Source organism: Psammomys obesus, unplaced genomic scaffold (assembly GCF_907164565.1).
Source record: "Psammomys obesus unplaced genomic scaffold, mPsaObe1.curated_primary_1811, whole genome shotgun sequence".
Taxonomy (NCBI): domain Eukaryota; kingdom Metazoa; phylum Chordata; class Mammalia; order Rodentia; family Muridae; genus Psammomys; species Psammomys obesus.
The window spans coordinates 24,224,259-24,246,024 of record NW_026596134.1 but is presented as its reverse complement, the minus strand read 5'-3'; the positions used below and the strand labels follow the sequence as shown (position 1 = coordinate 24,246,024).

General features: G+C 40.4%; 1 protein-coding gene across 9 annotated transcripts in view; it reads left to right on the top strand.

Annotated features, from left to right (window-relative positions):
- The window catches only part of Ttll5 (tubulin tyrosine ligase like 5), a 247,553-nt gene that overhangs the window by 57,433 nt on the left and 168,354 nt on the right, over positions 1-21,766 (top strand). For all 9 annotated transcript variants that reach the window (XM_055592889.1, XM_055592892.1, XM_055592890.1 and 6 more), the window contains exons 13-17: positions 2,382-2,463; positions 4,419-4,480; positions 5,789-5,883; positions 14,564-14,677; positions 14,946-15,037. In XM_055592889.1, coding sequence (XP_055448864.1) covers positions 2,382-2,463; positions 4,419-4,480; positions 5,789-5,883; positions 14,564-14,677; positions 14,946-15,037 — 445 coding nt within the window. The remainder of the gene's footprint in view (positions 1-2,381; positions 2,464-4,418; positions 4,481-5,788; positions 5,884-14,563; positions 14,678-14,945; positions 15,038-21,766) is intronic.

The window sequence follows — 21,766 nt, the reverse complement described above, 5'->3', positions numbered from 1 at the left end:
GGCCTGGTTGACTATAGAGCTTGGCACACTCCATAGGTGATGTTATCCAGGCGGCTTTTATCACAGGGGTAAAAGTTAGTTTAGTGCTGTGAACATGATTTTCTCACTTTAAGATGTGTTTTTCTTTTCCCAGAATATTGTTTTTCAGACCTTTAGTCCATTGTGAACTCTTGGAATTTGCGTCTGATGCAGTGAAATGTTAAGTATGATTGCTTAAAACTCAATGTAGAGTGTTTGCATAGTGGCTCTCATTGACTGTTGATCCATCACATTAGTCTTCCTTTGTGGCTGGTTTTTTCTACGTTCTGTATGTGCATCAGTCATAATTGTCATTGTGTTCTTCATGCTGTTGTTAGATATTACTTTATGAAATAGTTGAATTCTATGCTTCTGCTCTTAAAAACTGAGGGGAATATTTTCTTATGTCAGATATTGTATCTTATATAATGCTATAGGACTTCTAGATTGTACATTTTCTCTCTCCCTCCTCCTTTCCTCTTCCCTCTCTTCCTTCCTTTCTCCCTCCCCTCTTTTCTTCTCTTTATTCACTTTTTTTGTCCTTTTCTTTCTCCATCCTTCCCTCCTTCCTTCTTTTTTCTTTTTTCTTGATATGTAGCCCAAATTCATATTTAATTCATGATCTTTCTACCTCAGCCTCCTAAATGCTGTGACTATAGACTTATGCTAACATAACTGCTTAGGTTTTTCCTTTGAAACGTCTTATTTAGAACTTTATGACAAAGTATTTTTCTTAGATTAAGGAGAGGATTAGTGTTGTTGAAGACTAGGCAAGATATTGAGAAGATGTGGTGCCTGTAAAAGCCTGAATTTGTTACCAAAGGGAGCCAGTTGAAGGTGCTTCCTTTCTTTTTACTTCTTAGAGTGAGGTGTATATAGTTACATGGAAATGTATACAGCCCCAAATTTTTATTGGTTTTTAATTGGTTTTACAAATTAAGTGGAATCCTATGGAAGCTGACATATTCATGAAAACACTAGAATATTCAAGTCTAGCTGAGTGTGGTGGTATGCCTGTAATCTCAGCACCTGCGAGCTAAGGCAGGAGGATTATGAGTTAGAGGTTGGCTTGGGTTACACAAGGCCTGTCTCAAGAAAACAAAAAAGAGTGAGCATATTTGTTTGACCCGTACAGTAGAAATAGGCCATAGCCTGTCTGAATATCCAGTTAGTGACAGTTAGTGACTATTGAAAAGAGTAAGGGAGCCTGAAGGAGGTATCTTAGACTCAAGTGACAGGATGGGGTCAGACTGGCTGTCAGGTCTTTGGATCTTGTCCTAGGTTTTTTGGTGCTGCATTATAGCTTTAGATTTCTGTGTTCTAGAATATGTGTTTCTAGTTTTTTTTTTTTTTTTAAAGATTAAAGAGTGAAAAAATCCTCTTGAAACAGGGAAATTTGTGCCAGGGTGAATTTCTAGAAAACACCTGCTGTTTTCTTTGTGTGTGAGCTCTGAGGTAGCAGTTTTTCTCTTGGAGAAGAGATGCAAGTGAGGGTTTGTTTGAGTGACACTTGGTATGATGGTAGGAATGAGTGGAACTTCTGAGCATCTGTGTGTCTGGAATGTGAGTACCGAGGACTGTGTGCCACTGTTACATCTGTTTGTGAGGATCTCAGCAGCTGTATTCAGAGGGCTCCATGTTAGCCTCCCATCCCTGAAATTTTAAATTAAAAGTAGGGATTCTAGGAGAAGAAATACATTTTGGGCATTACTTTGCTTCTTGCCATAGTTGAAAAGAAAGAGGAAGAAAATCAAAAGAATTCAAAATCCATGGAGAGTTGATCTTTGCCCCCCCCACCCTTTTTTTTTTTGAATAATACTGGTGGTTCAAGGCACCTTTTCACCATTTGCCCACATCCTCTGGATCAGTCTGAATGCTTTACCTTCTGCCTTTAAAGGGAAATTGAAACTGTAGGAGAAGGGAGTAAAGACGTACACTTTATATTTGGATGTGTTTGAGCTGGGTTACAGAAGCAAGATCTTAGAGTTAAGAGAAGGAGATGGAAGGATCCTGGTGCTGTGCCTTCCGTGGATGTTTCAGTTTTTATAGTGTGGCGGGAGGTGGTAGAGGAGGCCAACGCAGAGCAAGCCCAGTGTGGCTCTGGTGACAGGTGTTGGAGCTTCATTCCTCCCCTCACTTTTATGGGGTCGTGTGTGTTAAGTCTCACTGTGTAGAAGTCAGCAATAGCTGGGTTCTTGGTCTTTTCCGGTAGCTATCCTTTGAAGGACACTAGCTTTTTCGGAACTTCAGGTTCTTTGCTTACTGCTTATGCTCAGTGAGTGTCTAGGCCTCTGATGGGAGTGGAATGACTTCATGTGATCTTCTCGTGGAAAATGATCTTGCATGTTGTGTTGTATTTCCAGAACTGTATGGCTTTGATGTGCTCATAGATAATACTCTGAAGCCATGGTTGTTGGAAGTGAATCTCTCTCCTTCTTTGGCCTGGTAAGTCAGTTCTGTCAACAACAAAAAAGACAAACTTGTACATGACACTAAGATATGTTTTGTTTTTTGGAGGGGGCTGTTATTTCTTTTGTGGCAAAAGACTTTTCCACAGCGGTGACTAGACTTTTAAAAATTAGATGGTTTACGGTCTGTCATTAAAACTCCATGGGAGTCAGGGACCCCTAACTTCCCAGACAGTTTGCAATACATGTTTGTCATTTATTTGGCTTTTCAAGGATAATTCTTATTTTGATTTTTAACATTTTTTAAATGCTAAGATAAGACTGTATTATTTCATCTTATTTGCATTACTAGACCATTTGAAACAAAAAGCATGAACAAGTTACTTCATTACATTGGAAAGAGGAATAGTCTTGAGAAAATATTCTGACAGCCATTCCAAACTTCAGAGTATGAACAAACTGTGCTACTCATCAGAGAACATGAATGGGAAAATAATTTCAAGTACTTAATTTCTTCATTATCTCTGAATATACTACCAGCATCTCAGAATTTCTGTCCACTGACCTGCACTCACTCTGTAGCTTTGAAGTTAAAACAACCTGAGCAGACCAAATTAAAACCAACAACAGCAACGGCTACTTCTTCATCCAAGCCAAGGTCTTCAGTTTTTCGCTACTAAGTAAATTATTCTTGGAGAAGATGTAGACTTTACCACTGAGTCCATGGCCATCCCCCAGCAGAGCATCTTGCTGAAGTCAGACTCTGTTCACAGATTTTATCCTTCTTAGCCTCCCCCAGCCTCTCCCTCCAGCTTTGTAGGAGTTCAGCTACAGAAATACCCTCAGGTATGTGCTTGCTGCCTTTGCCCAGAGGAGTCTATGTCTACTATGGTGGTGTAAAACTGGGCTGAGGCTCTGGAGAGCAGTCTTTTTGCTCAGCTCTGTGGCCTGTTGTCCATCTAAGGTTAATATCTAAAACTTTCAACAATCTAAGATTTAAAAAAAAAAAAAAATCTGTGATGTAGAAGGGAAGAAGTATACATTTTTAAATACCAAAGAAGACCCTGCTTGCATCTGCAGCAACAGAATTTCTATTAGCTATGTGCTTTTTTAAACAGAAGCCCTAGAGGTTTCTGCCAAAGACCACCCAGCTGCCGAGCTGTTAAGGATGAGAGAGACTGGCAGAAAGCCAAGTCCTCAAATAAAGACATGTTGACTACTTGATGCAGTGGGGATTTGGCTCACCTCAGGTATGAGGTGTGCAGCTGGGCAGTGCCTTCATTGTTAGCGTTGCACTTTGTCAAGTCAGCCATTTACTTGATGCCCACCGAAGGACGGGAGCTGATGCTAAACATCTCAGAGGGACACAGTGGGGCAGCAGCAGGAGGAGTGTGGTTCTTGGAGGAGAACGTAAACTCCACGCTAGTCCTCTCCACACTCTGTCAGTGTCCACATGGGTGCCTGTTTCCTTGTCTGGTAGGGCTTGCTTGGATCTTTTTGCCCTATTTATAAGCCTGCGAGCCTAAGGAGGCTGAATTTGCACAGAAAATGAAGACTTCCAAAAATTACCACAGTGGCCAGAATGTCTTGTGTATGTGATGAAGCACTGAGATGTAACTTGAATGAAGGGCACTCATAAAATTACAAGTGTACTGACAGTGTGAGCCTCGGAACCCCACAGTGACAATGAAGCAATAGCCCTGGCTTGCTCAAAACTTGAATTGCACAATATCTGGAGTAAATGATTCCATGTCAGGGAGTCAGTGCGTTGGTACCAGGCCTGCCTGAGAGAGGACAGGTTTAGCACAAGGCTTGTATTTCTCTTATTTTCCACCCAGATTCCTCGCCCCTTTCCTGTGGGTTTGATGTCCTGTGTTTCCCTTGTCTGCTCTCTGGAAACTTTGCTGTAGTGGGACCTACAAAGTGCTGAGGAGGCAGCTCTTCTCTTAACCCACAAAGTTCAATTGCTCTTTTCTTTCTCTGTTCTGTCAGTGATGCCCCTCTGGACCTCAAGATTAAAGCCAGTATGATCTCAGATATGTTCACTGTTGTAGGTGAGTAGCACTGCATTCTGAACTAGGCTCTCAAAGAAAATTAACCAGCACTTCTATCTGCCAGGCTCCGTAGGTGCTGCCAACTGGCAGTTCCTAAGCCATGCTGAATGTTTTGTACTAAAAAATTATATTTTCAGGGAAGTGTTTATATGTTTTTACTCCCCCTGGCTCCATCCTGTCCTGGGGCTGAACCACAACCAAGGCTGAGACCTGGGGCATGAGAATTATGAGCTGAGGCAGAGAATTAAGCAAAGATCTGCAGAGAGTATATTTTCCTTTGAGCTAGGAAAGTGAAAGCCACTGAAGAAGCCCTGTTACAAAGGAGACCAGCTGTGTTACTCCTACACAGTCTCTGATGGTTTCAACATGGCCGCTCTGCAGTATCATAGCCAAAGCAGCCCAAGGAAGGAATCCCGTCGTTAGTAGATAAGCTAGAACTTTGAATGGAGATGGGTAGTCAGGTGGGTATGATGCAGATTTATTATTCTGTTTAAAATCACCTCCCCCTGAGGGGGCAGCAGCCTTACCAGGCCACAGAAGAAGACAATGCAGCCACTCCCGATGACGAATAATTGACTAGGATCAGAAGGAAAGAAAAGAAGACCTCTCCTATCAGTGGACTTGGGGAGGGGCATGTGTGCAGAGGGGGGAGGAAGGGAGGGATTGGGACAGGAAGAGGAAGGGAACTACAGGGGGGATACAAAGTGAATAAAGTGTAATTAATAAAGAATTAAAAAAAAATTTCCCCCTGAAAATACACAATGAAATGCATTTGATGTGAACATTCATACCAGTAGATGTTGTAAAGCTTAGCTACTCTCTCTCTCTCTCTCTCTCTTTTTTTTTTTTTTTTTTTTGGGTTGAGAATCTAGTTCTTTTTAGGAAGGAAGTGAAACCAGTGGAAATTCGGTTTCTTAAGCTGTAGATTATCAGTCATAAAGTCTATTGCAGAAACTAGCAATAGGCTGTCTTCTGTATTCCCAGTAGGTTGTAACATGACATAACAAACTTGCTATTATATTCTTCTGGTAAAAAGCATTTTTCCCCCTAGTCACCATCCAGAAAGCTACCAAAAAATACATATATATCAACAAACAAGTGTTTATAAACAGCTATGTGTTCAAAAAGATGATTTGCTCATTTGTTTTGAGACTCATCAGAATTTCACATCTCTTTCAATCAGGGTTACATTTAGCTCCTCAGTCAGCATTGTCCTCTCTGGGATGAGTCTAAAGGTGCTTGAACCAAACCAAACAGGCTGATTTCTTAGAAAAGGATGGCTCTTAAAACTGCTCATTCCACATTTAGGATTCGTGTGCCAAGATCCTGCCCAGCGGACATCCAGCCGGTCAATTTATCCTTCCTTTGAGTCTTCCAGGCGGAACCCTTTTCAGAAACCTCAGGTAAGCAATTTCAGGAGCTTGAAGCCCAGAGAAGGCTTACTGGAAGTAGTCACTGATGAAGTGAGGGGGCTCAGAACTACTGTTGTGAGGTCAATTAGGGCAGGGGAATTTGGGGATGTGCTCAGCAGTGGCCGGTAGCTTTTGTTTTCAACTGCTCTCCAACAAACTTCCTCCTTGTTTTTATTCTGCCTTTTCTCTTTTCATGACTTTTACTTCTCTCTTTCAAACTCACTATGTCTCCCCTCAGATTGATGTGCTCATAAATAAAACAGAGGGGAGCCTGCTAATTCTTAAGCATGACAAGACCTCTTCTAACCTTCAGGCTAGTTTTATAAGATGCTCCATTGAAACAATGTGTCTTCTGTCCTCTTTGAAGGGACCCTCAGTGGTCGTGAGCTCTGATCAGAGTTAAAGTAAGTACACAAAGAAGCTGATGAGTCAGGGTTATCACCTAGTCAAATACAGCTCCAGTCTCCCTGCAGTCTGGTTTGGAGTCAGCTCATTCCATCACTTTATCAGTCTGCGTGTTTGAGTAATACTGCATAGTCTTTTTAAAGAAGCTCCACCTTCTACCTCTCTGCCCATCTGGTTTGATTCCCTGGCTACTCAAGCTTTGGAGCCATTTCTTGTAATCAAGATTATCTCTAAGGATCTCCAGTGTAATTTCAGCACAGTTGTTCATTGCATTGTTTCGCATTCATTGATTTATGGCTTTTAAGTTGTACTCTACTCCTCTGCTTAACCCTTCTCTCCCTCTTTCTTTTTCTCCTCCAGTCCTTTTTATCACTCGTTCCCCTACTTCCTTCTTCCCCTACTCATTCCTCCCAGTCTTCCTTCTTCCAGACTCTTTTCTTCCTTTCTTCCTCTTCACCCATCTGCTCACTGATCTCGTTTGGAGCGGTGCTGTCTTGGATAGCTTCACATTTGAACAGGGTTTTTACAGCCAGATACTCTCAGGCCTGTAGGCAGATAATGTGAAGGATAGTAAGGGCAGGCACAATGCAGTGTAGTGACAGGATGACTGGAACCCAGCTAACAGGTGGCAGACTGGTGAGCATGGTCTAGTTGATCATTCCATGCTCCAGTGGGCCAGCGGGGCTAGGAGCCTCCTGTTGTCAAGAGAAATCAGAAATGATAGGGGTTTTTGTTTGTTGTTGTTGTTTTAAAAGATTTATTTATTGTGTATACATTATCTGAAAGCATGCATGAGGAAAGTGCCAGGTCTCTTTATAGGTACTGACGAGCTACCATGTGGTTGCTGGGAATTGACCTCAGGACCTTTGGAAGAGCAGCTAGTGCTCTTAACCTCTGAGCCATCTTTCTAGCTCTTTGTTTGTTTTTTAAATAACTGGAAACTAGTTCATTTAAAACAAAACCAAACTAAACTACTGCAAGCCAAACCTAACATGTCTTTGAACTGGAGTGGGTCCATGGCTCTTTATATGTAGGCCCTGCTCTGGGGTGGTTCCCTGGGTGCTGGGGTGCTATGGAACAGGGTGTACTGTACTATAAGAGGTATTGTCTCAAATTAGAATTATGACCAGGCATCAGAGTCATACTTGCTGAGAGCATCATCACAGATCAAAGGGATTTCTGTAATTTTAATAAGAAAATGTAGAGAGTTATTAACCTGGGTATTGTGGGAAAGCTTAGGCAGTCACATTCTTGTGCTAATTGTTCCCTGCAAGCATCCCTGGAAAGAGCTGCAGACTTAGAACAGTTTTGACATTTCTTCCAAGCTTTTCTTCTAGGGATAACAGCATTCTAATCTTGAAAGAATAGATGCCTTTTCTTAACTTGATGGTCATCTTTTATTGATAGATCATCAAAAATCTACCTGATGTTTTTTCTGTCTACTGGTGGGCAGTTCCATGATGTCATCCATAAGCAGCCTTGGGATATCATACATAAAGGCCTATGAAGAAGCTCTTTGTACTGTATGAAACAGGATTGTCAGGCAGGCTGGTTCACTCCAGGGTCTTCAGTCTCTGACAGCAGTAAGAAGTTGGAACACAAAGAATAGCAAGAAAGCAATATTGAAGAGAAACGCTCTCACTTTTCAACAAGGGCAGGACTCCTGCATGTGGTCTTTGCTTTTTAATACCTTAGATTCGGTGATGGAGAACCGTAGGTTTGTTAGGAGAAGGTAAGGCTTTTATTCCAATTTTTGTCTCTTATAGCATCCAGTATCTGCCTAGGTTCAACCATCAAAAAATCACACAGGTAAGTTCTGGCTCATTTGGAAGACTTAAGCTTAATTTTATTTCCATTTCTCAAATAGAAAGCCTCTTAGCTTTGGGCCTTTGTGATACATATATTGTGCACCTGCTTTTTTCATAACTTGAAAACACAAAATAGAATGCATGGAAAGAAATACACCTTTACCTTCTTGGTTATAGATCATGAGAACAGAGGACACAGTCACTTAGGACCCCCAGTTTTTGAGGGTGATTATGCTGTGGTAAAGGCAAGTAGATTGAAATGATGAATAGAGCTTATCCATCATTTGCCCAGAATATTCTGGAAAGAAAATATTATAATTCATGAGGAATTTGTCTTGTTTGTCTGGTTCTTAGGAAACATATTACTCCTAACAGCTTCGTGTTGACACTCTTTTCACATCAAGTGCTGGGCTTATGTGTGTTGTTTTTCACAGATGTTACTTGGTATGTATAGTGATTTGTGACTGAATTTAGAAATCTGCTGTAATTAGATGCGACTTTTAGAATAAAGACAAATGGTTTTTGATACATTTGCCGCTATCAGCAATTTTTGAAATTGGCTGCCATTTTCTTGTGTGCTTCTCAGTTTGGGGCTCTGGCACCGTTTTGCTACCGTGGGTTAAAATTGGAGTTCATTGGCGTCAGTCCAGCTGATGTCCAGCAGGACATCAGATGCTGCAGGAATCTTACCAGTTGTCTTCTGTGATACACGTAAAGTGGTAAGCTGGAAGCCTGAGTGGTAACTTTTTGAACTTGTGCTTCCAGTAAAGTGATTTCTGTGGCGAGGAAAAGTCCTCAGGGTGTCCAGTGTCATGCTTGATAACTGCATCATGTAGTTCTATAGTGTGTATTTTGGTGGCATGATGGTAGAATTCAAAACTGCAGAACATAGTGTTTCACATTTAGTAATTGTCTAAGTGTTATTTGCTGTTTGTAGCAAAACCCAAAACCAACCAACCAACCAACCAACCAACCAACCAACCAACCAACCAACCAACCAACCGGCCTACATTCTAAATAGTTCTTGAACTAATTCTCATAAGCCTGGAGAACATTGCATGGCCTTCTGGTTTGGGTCAGTATATTTATGTGTAATTCCAATCTTGCTTTCCTTGTATCATTTTAAATTTCTTTACATGTAGCTGCATTTTTTTCCGTTACTTGTGGTTTTTGTTGCTGTTGGCTTTTTTGTTGGTGGTGGTGAGCAAAGCTTCTCTCTAGTTGTGTATTTAAACATGATGCAGTGCCTTCCTGGCTTTATTGAGCCAGCATTATAAATGTTGAATTCTCTGACTTTACCTCTCTTTGCCCCTGGTTTTCTGGAAATGAAGCCCTCCCAAATTTCATGTCAGAGCTAAAGAGACATCAAAAGAGGGAGGAAAGAACAGACATTTCTGAGCATGTAGACTTTTCTGTGGCTGTCAGATTCTGAAGCCTCTAGTATTGTTTTCTTTGTGTGCCTTTTCTTTTTGACTCTATTATCTCCATCTGCATTATTTCCCTTCTTGAATGTCTGTAGTCCAAATTTTTTACCTGGTGGAAAATGAACTATGTGGTTGTGATGGTACAGTGGAAAGCAGATGAACTTTAGAATGAGAGGGACCTGGGTTCAAGTTCAGCTCCCGCCAGTACCTAGCTGCTAGAGCTCAGGAAGGATCCTAAACTCTCTGGGTTGGATGCATACATGTGTGGGATTCCTGTGAGAAAGAAAGTATAAAACAGTGGTGGAGTGTTTAAGCTAGTGTCTGCACGTGGTTCCCCTCAGGAGGCTCAGTTTACCTCATAGTCTTTATCCTTCTAGATCTGCTATTACTTTAATATTCATCTACCCAAAGTTGTGTTTAGCACATGTCATCATCCACAAATATTTATTTGCCTCTTTTTTTTCAAACATTAGTGATGATTCTAAGTAAGGCTTCATTGATACTTCTTGATTTGTTGTCATTTATGTTAAGCTCTAGTTAATGTTTTTAACTCTTTGCAATTTTTTGGCTTATATTGTATTTGTTATATTATGGAAATAACTCCCTGACTGGAAATAAAGTTTAGAGTAAATATTGTATTAAATTTTCTTAAATGCTTCTGTAAAAGCCAAAGACTAATATTAAAACCTTCCTATAGCTGCTGTAGTCTTTGCCATGCATTTTTTTAAAAAAAGTTAATAATTTTTTTTTCTTAAAGTCCAACTTTGAGAGCATATTTAAAATAAATAAAGCAGTCACCATATTGTCATGCTTTGTGAGCCAGTTAAACTCATGTTTGTCTATTGTTTTATTAGGCATCTGAGTCAGCCTTACTGGGCAGCATTTGCTCAGAGCACACAATTTTGAAGATGGGCACTTCGCTTATTTTTTTCTAGTTCTCTAGTGCTACCTCAGTGCTTCATGGTTTTTCAGACATAACTGCAAGTGATTTAGCTAAGTTTGTTGTGGTGGTTTCCTCTTTCTCCTCCTCCTTCTTTTCCTCTTCCTCACCCTCTCCGTCCTCCCTCTCCCCTCCTCCTCTTTGTTGTTGTTGTTTTAAAGCCAGTTCCCTTAATAGCAAGATGCATTCTCTCAGACTTGTTGATGCATATTTGTTCCAGATTTTTAGATAGCTCATCTGATTTTCTTGTAATGCAAGCCTGCTTAACTTACTGATTTTTGTCCTGGTTTCAAAGTTGCTTGTGATTATCATTATATTGAAACCATCTTTTAGAGGCCATCTTTTGGTCCAGTCTACCCATATTTAATGATGTGGTCTTTCTTTTCTTTTCTTTCATTTGATAACATTAATTCATTTTACTTTTTCAACATTTATTTTCTCGATAGCCAGTCACAACACATATTAAACTGTCCCTAGTTTCCTTTGCTTTCATTGTTCAGTTCTAAACTTTGTATGTAAAATTGTAGATTCTTGTTATTTACATTTGTTCTGTCTCATATTTTCTGCCTCTCACCTATGTAATTCTTTTTCCCGAGTCTCTATTTTGTCAGGTTATTGCCAGCCTTGGTTAGGCCAAGAGAGAAGTTTTGGAGTCACTATGTGCTGGTTACTGTTTGGGGGGGGGGGGGAGCGGCACATGTTCCTTTGTCTCGGCCACTTTACATTCTTAGTTGGTTCCTCCTTAAGCAATGATGCAGAGATACATTTCTTCTCTGGGTAGATTCTAAATTCAAAGTTGTGCTCACGATCATTTCAGAGCTTGGGTGCATGTTGCATGGCAGAATTCTTACCTAGGTACTAATTTGGCAGTTTAAAGTATATCTGGGCACTTGATGGTGTAAGTAACTTGCCGTCTCCCAGAGGAACTGGCCTCTCCCTTCAGTGGAGCTTTGTTTCTAACAGTCAGTCAGCCTATTGTGTAATTTACTGTGTCTGCCTCCCAGAAGGACTGTAGGTTAAAACCACAGGATGGCTGTTTTCCCTTAAGGTTTTGTTTGTTTGTTTGTTTGTTTTTTTAATAGGATGAGCCTACAGTTTTTCACATGCTAGGCAAGTACTTTCCTAACTGAGCTGTGTCCTCTGCCCTGCTTGATATGATATTTGTGATGCTTTTACAGATCAACCTGAATCCTTTTTTTTTTTTTTTCTTGTCATGCTTTTGTTCTGCTGGTGTGTTGTGGAACTCCAGACACTGATTCCCCCCCCCCCCATTCTCTTCTCTCTTTCTCTGTCTTCTTTCTCACGGATCTGTGATTCAAGTCATACCTTCCTTTATGTTACCTTAAACAAGCTAGCCAGAGCTCCTGCCTGCCCTTCCTCACCTTCCAGTGCTCTGCTTGAAGGCATGCAGTAGCCAGGGCTAGAGTGGGAGTGGGTAAGATTTATATACACAGGAGTGTAGGAAGCAGCTCTCAAAAGTGATTGGAGAAAAACTTAAAAGAGTTTTAGGTTGCTAATTGTTTATAGGAGTGCCATTAAGTTAGTGCTGAGAGAAAGGTACTATTGCAACATTTAGGACCCAATGATACTAAAAATTATGCTGAAAAGAAGCAAAGTTGGAAATCTTCATTATACATCATTTAGTATTGGCTTGCCCTATGTCCCCTAGACATACAGTGATGCGTGGCTGAGAACTGTTCTGGGGATCAGCAGCCTTCATCACTTTAGCTGCCTAATGCAGGTTTAGTTCATCAGTGCTTTTACATAGCAACCTGTCTCATCTATACATCTGATGAAAGGCAATATTTGCGTGCAGTCATTTGAGTAACACATCTTAGATTATATTATTTGAGATGCCTTTAGAATACCCTTAACAGCCAGGTGTGGTGACACATACCTGCAGTGTCAGTCCTTGGAGGCAGGAAGGTCTGGTATCCGGCTAGCCTCTCTCAAAAAAAATAAAAATAAAAACAAACAAACAAACAAACAAACAAAAAAAAAACCCAAGGACTGGGCATGTAGCTCAGTAGTAGAGAAGTTATACACACATGACCCTGGGTTCCACCTCCTAACTTCCCCCCAACATTAAATAGTAGCGCACCCTGAGTCGCATCAGGCAGGATGCCTACTTGATTTTGGAATTCTCATTGCCAGTGGCTTTATGCAGCTGTACTATCATAACTGTCCTGACCAGGTGAGCTAGATAAGCTTGTTTGCTTGTTTGTTTTCTCAAACAGTAAGCAGTGTGGGATCGTGAGAACTGTCTCAAGCCATTCATTTACTACTTCAGTTCCTCTTTACTAAATAATGATGACACTTTATAGATTACAAAAATGATATGTTCCTATCTGAATCTTTAAACTCTCACTTTTACACATTGATAGTATGAATAGGACATACTGCTATTAACTTATTCCTAAAGAATGAAGGGAATTAAAATGCTTCTCAAAATTCTTATGCCGTTTTAAGTTCTTAATCTATGGGCTATATGCTAGCATAACCACTCACTTATTTAGCAAATATATATTGATTTGCTTCTAGATGTTAAAGATACCACAGTAAATGCTAGACAAATAAATGTTGATTTAATAATTTTTCATTATATAGGTATCATAGAGTTTTGCCTGTGGTAAAATCTAGTTTTTACAATTTCTTGTGGTTTTGCAGATGATTGTGTAATTCGTTTCCTTGTGTTCAAAGGGAAAATCGTGCTAAAATAATATGTTGGTAGATGACTTTAGCAGAAAGTTTGTTTCTTACAGTTCTAGTCGCTGGGATGTTTGAGCCCAGGATTCCAGGTTTGAAGTGGTGGTGCACTCCTTTAATCCTAGCACTCACAGAGGCAGAGGCAGGTGGATCTCTGTGAGTTCAAGGTCAACCTGGTCTACAGAGTGAGTTCCAAGACAACCAAGGCTACACAAAGAAACCCTGTGTTTCAACTTAAACAAGCAAAGACACCAAGATTCCGTAAGGTAGAATTCCTTCTTAGGCCTAACCATTTCATTACCTGCTGAAAGCATACCTGTTTGCACACATTGGCTCTCTGGCATTAATTCTAGTAGACTAAGGCACCAGACATATGGCCTCATCTAACTCTTTAATTACCCATGAAAGGGCCTATTTCCAGATACTATCATTTGGATCCTTTGTGAATTTTGGAGAGCCATAAACAGCCATGATTGGTCCAATAATAGCTACTTACAGTTGGCCTGCCTCTGCTTGATGGAAGTGTTTTCTAGGAATCTAGAAAGATAATTCATGCCTAGAGTTCAATCAATTCTTTCTTCCCTTTTCTTCTTGGCATTTTTATCTGTCATGTTTTACTGATCATTTCATCTGTATTTTCACATGTCAGGCTATTTGAGTTCTGGCCCTTGCTACTTTCCTGCTTGTGTAACATCAGAATCACTGTAAGGGTGGGTGGTCCTCAGACTCCTGCTCATGCTGTAGCCCAGATCACCTGTTGGTCTGTGATGGTCATGGCCTCGGGACTGCCTCCTTGGAGCATAGGGCAGTCAGCCCTCATCTAGTCTTGATATCCACAGCCACAGTACTGCCTGAGTGGTAGCATTTTCATTGAGCTGTATTTTAAATTCACTGATGATTCTGCACTCAGCGTTTTCCTTTCAGTTTCTAATATCCCATAGCACCCAGCTTTTTCTTGTGTGGCATAAAAGCAAAGTATATTCTTTGTTTCTAGTCTCAAGTTTTTCAAATCTCCTCTCTAGTACTGAAGAAACTAATTATTTACTACAATAAATACACATTCTGTGGGGGCTGTTTTTTTTTTCCCTACCCTGAAAATACGGGATACACTTTAAAACCAAGACCAAGTCTGCAATGCGGAAGACACTTAGTGTCTCTTTTTCCTGCTTGCTTCTGATATTCAGCAGTTTTCTACCGTTTGTCTTCTTGATTGTGAATTCACTAGCTTTTCTCTGTGTCGTGGGGTTTGGAGTTAAGTGATTAATTCTAGAAATTGGGATGGAGAGTGAGCTTTTGCAGGTTTGAACAGTACTGATGTTCAGGGAGTGAGCAAGGGAATTATAATGTTGCTTGCTCTCTCAGCCTTGCTTTCCTCTTCTTCCTCTTAGCGTTCCCGTCCACTTTCTGCCAGTGATGCAGAAATGAAAAACCTTGTGGCCTCAGCCCGGGAGAAGGTACCGGGGAAGTTAGGCGGTTCTGTGCTTGGTCTGTCAATGGAGGAGGTAAAGATTATTTCATTTCAGGCCTTTGTGGGTTAACATAGGGCTTAGTGCAATCCTCATGACAAACTCATGCCTTGCCCTGAATGGAGAAAGAGTGTAGACAGGAGAAATCTCTCCTCAGAAGCATCCCAAATGTTATTAATTCTTCCACACATGCTTTTGTTGTTTTCTTCGTTTGTAACCCTGCCTTTGACTTATAGCCATGCGGACTTAAGGCTTCAAAGTAGGTACTCTCTTACCTTATTCTGTTCTCTCTTTCTCCACCTAGATCAAAGTTTTACGGAGGGTAAAGGAGGAGAATGATCGGAGAGGAGGATTTATTCGCATATTTCCTACATCTGAGACATGGGAAATATATGGGTGAGGTGACTACCCTTTTTTTTTTCTTTCTAAACTTATACCTCAGACCAATAGAATTAGCTTGGTTGTGATTCATTGTTACTGCTTCCAATGTTAGACTGCCTTTCTTACTTTATTAAATATAATAATAAATCCACAAACCAGGCATAAAGACACGTGCTTGTGATTGCCAGACTCGGGAGGTGGAGGCAGAGGTTCATCCTCTGCTGCATAGTGAGTTGAGGCCTTCTGGGCTCCTTGAGACTCAGGCTTCAATGACAGGGGCAAAAAAAAAAAAAAAAAAACCAAATCACAAATATTAATGAATCCAATAACAGGCTCATTTGTGGTAATAATCCATCTGTGTATTGAGGTTCCCTTCCCATTTCTAAGTCTTAATCATTCACCTGTCCTTAATTTGTTCTTTTTTTGTTTGTTTGGGGGTTTTTTTGCTTTATTTATTAGAAGCAGAGTTTCTCTGTGTATGTAGCCCTGGCCATCCCGGACTCACTCTGCAGACCAGGCTGGCCTCAAACTCAGAGATCCACCTGCTTCTGCCTCCCGAGTGCTGGGATTAAAGGTGTGCACCACCACTGACTGTAATTTTATATTTTTCATCATCTTGATTTGAAAACTTGTTTGTCCTCACTGAATGTGCCTAAATAATACATTGTCCATCTCTGATAAGCACTCAGATCTTGTTTCTAGACAGTACATACTATGCCTGTGTTGTGTTTGTTTTTCTGAGGGATAAGGTTTCTCTGTGTAGCCTTGTTTGTCCTGGACTCCCTTTGTAGACCAGGCTGGCCTCGAACTCACAGTGATCTGCCTACCTCTGCCTCCCCAAGTGCTGTGAATAAAGAATAGTGGCATGTGCCACTATGCCTGGCCACAATGCCCATTTTTTAAGTGTGCACTTTGATGGTGGGTTTTGGCAAGCTAAACACCAACTTAACTACTCCACAGCCATTACATGGGACACTTCCATACATATTTTATGACACGTGATGGTCACCCCTCACTGTAATCCCAAGTCCCAGGCATGAGCAGAGCAGCATTCTGTCACTCTGTGTTTTCCAGGAGCATTTATACTTGTGCAATCACAGAGTATGTAATCTCCACACTTCACTTCCTTTTTGATACAGTATTTTTGAGGTTCATGTGTGTTGTCGTATGAAGCAGCAATCCATTCTTTTTTTTTTTTTTTGAATGTATTACATTTTATTCACTTTGTATCCCAGCTGTGGCCCCCTCCATCACCCCCTCCCAACCCCACCCTCTCTCCCTCTTCCCCTCCCATGCCCCTCCCCTAACAGTTCATTCTTTTCTTCCTGTGTACTGTTTGACTGTGTGACTCTATCACATTTTCTTGATGCACTCTCCTGCTGTGGACCAGCTGTGTCCAGTGTTTAGGGTTATGAAGAAACCCCTGAGAGTATCTGTGGGCTGTTCCTTGTGTGCCTTGAAATTTTCATGTCTCCTGGGTAAATACCTAGAGGAGAACCTGAGAAGTCATTGACTGGTGGTGATAGAGTTTTACATTTCCCCCAAGAATTTGGAAAGCTCTAGTTGGTCTGGTTCCTCACTGTTATTTAGTGTCACCACGGTGTTCCAACCTAGGCGGACTGGTGTGTCTCTGTGGGTGAATGGCTATCACAGGGGACAATCACACTGAGCATGTCATCTACAGTCAGCATGTCTGTCTCTTTATTACTGTCTTAGAAAAGACTTGCTTTGTTTGCTACAAGTCCTTTCTTGGGAATGTGTATGTGTGCACATGTATATATGCGTGTATACGTGTGTCCTGACAGTCTTTCCTCCAAGCCTGGGACTGCTTTGTTCATTTTTATAGGAGTGGCTTTTATAAAGCCTACCTACTTTTATTTTTATTTTTCTAAGAAATACTTGCCATTTTCTGTTGTGCAAAGCCTTTTTTTTTTTAATGTTTCCAACAGGAAGTTTTTAAAATTTAACCTTTATATGAGGTCTTTAATATGCTTTGAGCTAAGAATTGAGTATATAAATTTCAAACTAGGTTCCTCGTTGGTGACACCCCACAGATTCTGATTGTTGTGTTTTGTTTTCATCTGTTTAAGATACTTTCTCATTTCTCTGTTCATTTTCTTTCTGGGTTATCTAGAAGTATGTTTGTCTTCAAATACTTGGGGTTTACCTAGAAATCATTCAGTCACTGATTTTTCAGTTTACTTCTCCTGAGGTCAGAGAAAATCATTTGAAGAAGCTGCATCTTACAACTTGCTGAGATTTTCTGTGTGGCTCACTGTGGCCAATAGAAAGTATATGTTGAAAGGGTGTCTGCCCTGTGGCTGGATGGGCTGCTTCGTGAAGGTGCAGTAGTCAGTGCCCTGTCTCAGCCATCCTTACGTATTCCTTGTGCCAATTACTGAGAGGCTGGTCTGGACGTTTACAGTTGTCCTCGGTGGCACTCCGTATTTCCCTTTGATTCTGTCAGTTTTACTGTATGCTGGAGCTCTGTTGTCGGTTAAGCTGATGAGGGTGTATCTTCACGAGAAACAGGCTTCCTCCTTGTTAGGAAATGTTTTGTTCCCCGTAATATCTTTTCTTTCCCTCTCTCCCTCCCTTCCTCCTCCTCTCTTTCTTTCAATTCTTCACTTAGTGTGCCTTAATATATGTCACTCCAACTTTCTTATGACGAGTATTTTTCTGTTGCTTTGTCCTTAGGATTTGAAAAAAACCTCATTTTTTATCTTTTTTTGCAAATGATATTTAGAGGTTAGAATGGCTAAAGCTCACTGTTACTTTTTTCTGTGGTAAAAATACCTAAAATTTCTCCCATTTTGCAAGAATATTATTGCCTGTGGTTACTGTACTGTATAATAGATCAAAACCTATTCTCCCTAACTACTCCAGGCTCTTGTTATCACCAGTCTGTTTTCTGCTAGTATGATGTCATACTTTTTTTTTTTTTTTTGGATAGTACGTAAGAGTGAGATAATACAGCATTTGTTTTTCTATGCCTTGCTTACTTTGTTCACATTTATGATCTCCAAGTTCATCTATGTTGTGGAAGATAACAAGATTTTTTTCTTTCTATGGAATAACAATATTCTAAAGTATAGGAAACACATTTTCTTTATCCATTCCATTCTTAATGGATTGCATTGATTGACTCTTTATTCTGTTAATAGTGTTTGAGTAAACATGGGGATATAGGTATCTCTTGCTGGATCATATGGTAGCTCTTATTTTTAATTTGTGAGCAATTTTCATGCTGCTTTCCTTAATGACAGCTTACATTTCTATCAATGCCTCTGAGGGTTCTTTCTCTTTTCCTATGTCCTTGCTCACTCATTTTACCTTTTGTTTTTGTTTTCCTTTGTTGTGCTCAGGGTACAGCACTTGGAGCCATCTTTGTATCCTTGGGGTGGGTGTCACTTGATCAAGATGAAAAGTCTTTTTAGTCTTTCTAATGTACTTTGAATTTAGTGTTGATGATTTTTATATTTATGCTAAATGTCTCCCCCCCTCCTTTTTTTTTTTTTTTTTTTTTTTTTTTGGTGCCCTTGTCTGGTTTTGATATTAGGACAGTGCTGATATTGTAGAAGGACTTTAGAAGTATTCTCCTCTGATTTTTTTTTTGTAATTGTCTAAGATCTGATATTAGTGATGACACTAATATGAAAAGGTGAAGCAGCCAGGTTCTAGGCTGCTGCTGCTTTTCCTTCTTTTTTAAACTGAAGATTTTATTACTGATTCAATCTCTTCACATTTTATTCATCTGTTCTGATTTTTATTTGTTCATAATTAAATCTTACTATGTTCTATATCCACAGGACCTTACTCATTTCTTCTAGCTCATCCAGCTTGTTGCCATGTAATTGTTCATAAAAGTTTCTTATGATCCTTAGGATTAAAAATTAATATGTGTTTGTCTGTGGGTATATACATGTGAATATGGGTGCTTGCAGAGGCCAAAAGAGGGCTTTCAACCTCCTAGAGCTAGAGTTACAGGTGATTGTAAGTTGCCTGTTGTGGGTGCTAGGAAATAAACTGGGGTCCTTGTAAGAATAGTTAAGTGCTCTTAACATTTGAGGCATTTCTGGCGCTCTAGCGTTTAACCATCTTTTTCTGAGACAGGCTCGCATGTATCCCAAGTGAGCCTCAAACTTGCTATATAGCCAAGGATGACCCTGAACTTCTGATCCTTCTACTGCTGCCTCCTGAGTACTGAAATTACCCAGCTTATATAGTGCCGGAAATTGAATCCAGAGCTGGGTGCGTGCTCTGTTTCGCCATCTCCCAAAAGCCGCGTCCTAGCCACCATCTCTGTTAACCAATATAATGTCTCCTTTTTCATCCTGTTTTTTTTTTCCTTTGTTTTTTTTCATTACTATAGCTAATGGTTTATTGATACTATCTTTAAAAAAAAAATGAGACCTCATGAAACTGAAAAGCTTCTGTAAAGCAAAGGACACTGTCATCAGAACAAAACAACTGCCTACAGATTGAGAAAAGATCTTCACCAACCCTGTATCTGACAAGAGGGCTAATATCCTGAATATATAAAGAACTCAAGTTAAACAGCAAAAAATCAAGTAATTCAATTGAAAAATGGGGTACGGAGCTAAACAGAGAATTCTCAATAGAGGAACATCGAAAAGCAGAGAAACACTTAAAGAAATGCTCAACATCCTTAGTCATCAGGGAGATGCAAATCAAAACAACCCTGAGATTTCACCTTACACCCATCAGAATGGCTAAGACCAAAAACCCAAGTGACAACACATGCTGGAGAGGATGTGGAGAAAAGGAAACCCTCTTCCATTGCTGGTGGGGATGTAAACTTGTACAACCACTTTGGAAATCAATCTGGCACTTTCTCAGACAATTAGGAATAGTGCTACCTCAAGATCCAGTGATACCACTACTAGTCATATATACAAAAGATGCTCAAGTATACAACAAGGACATTTGCTCAGCCGTGTTTGTAGCAGGCTTATTTGTAACAGCCAGAAGCTGGAATCAAACCAGATGCCCTTAGTTGAGGAATAGATACAGAAATTGTGGTACATTTACACAATGGAATATTACTCAGCAACTAAAAACAAGGAAATCATGAAATTTGTAGGCAAATGGTGGGATCTAGAAAAGATCATCCTGAGTGAGGTATCACAGAAGCAGAAAGACACACATGGTATATACTCACTCATAAGTGGATATTAGACATATAACATAGGATAAACATACTAAAATCTGTACACCTAAAGAAGCTAATCAAGGAGGAGGACTGTGGGTAAGATGTTCAATCCTCATTCAGAAAGGCAAAGAGAATGGACATCAGAAGAGGTGGAAAACGGGGAACAGGACAGGAGCCTATCACAAAGGGCCTCTGAAAGACTCTACCCAGCAGGTATCAAAGCAGATGCTGAGACTCATAGCTAAACTTTAAGCAGAGTGCAGGGAATCTTATGGAAGAAGGGAGAGATAGAAAGACCTGGAGGGGACAGGAGCTCCACAAGGAGAGCAACAGAACCAAAAAAACCTGGGCACAGGGGTCTTTTGTGAGACTAATACTCCAACCATAGACAATGCATGGAGATGACCTAGAACCCCTGCACAGATATAGCCAATGGCAGCTCAGTGTCCAAGTGGGTTCCCTAGTAATGGGAACAGGGACTGTCTTTGACATGTACTGATTAGCCTGCTCTTTGAGATCACCTCCACCTCAGAGGGGTGCAACCTTACCATGCCACAAAGGAAGACAATGCAGCCACTCCTGATGAGACCTAATAGACTAGGATCAGATGAAAGGGGAGGAGGACCTCCCCTATCATTGGGCTGGGGGAGGGGCATGGGTAGAGAAGAGGGAGGGTGGAGAAGAGGGAGGGAGGATAGGATTGGGAGGGGATAAGAGGGAGGGAGCTACAGGTGGGATACAAAGGGAATAAACTGTAATTAATAAAAATAAAATATTACAATAATAAAAAAAATCATCTTGGGGATGGAGAAATAGCTCTGTAGTTAAAAGCACTTGTTGCTCTTACAGAGGACCCAGCTTCAGTTTCCAGCGTTCATTTGATGGTATAAATGTATCCTTGACTCCAGTTCTGGGGATCCAGTGCCCTCTTTAGACCTCAGTGGGCACTAAACGTGTGTGGTGGTCATATATACACGTAGACAAAACACACATAAAAGAACAAGAAAATTGATAAAAATTGGGAAAAAATCAGCTCATGCTAGGTGGGAAGAGGAAGGGCTTCAGAGAGGGACGGAGGACAAGAGGGTAGTGGGGGATGGATGTAATCACAGTGCGCTGTGAACATGCACGAAGCTGTTACAGAGTAAAGACAACTTAAACTCAAGCAAAAACACAAAATAATCAAATACTATATGATCTCATGTATAATATGGGGCCTTTACAACCATACTCCTCTTCCTTCCTTCTCGTTATTATTGGAATGCCTTTTGCTGTTAGGTCCCACAGTACTTGATGGTTGTTTTTGATGGAAGAGTCAGTTATAATGGAAGGGAATTTAAGTCTTCCATTTATACATACACTGCCATTTTTCATATTCTTCACTACGTATCCATCAGGTTTGCACCTAAAGAACTTCTTTCAGGATTTGATGAATCCCACATAGCTCTGCTGGTAAAAAAAAAAAAAAAAAAAAAAAAAATGGTCCCCTTCCAGTTATTTTCCCAAAAATTTTTTTTAACTAAAAAGAGTGGAGTGGAGCCAGTTGGAGCCTAAATAAAAAGTTTTATAAT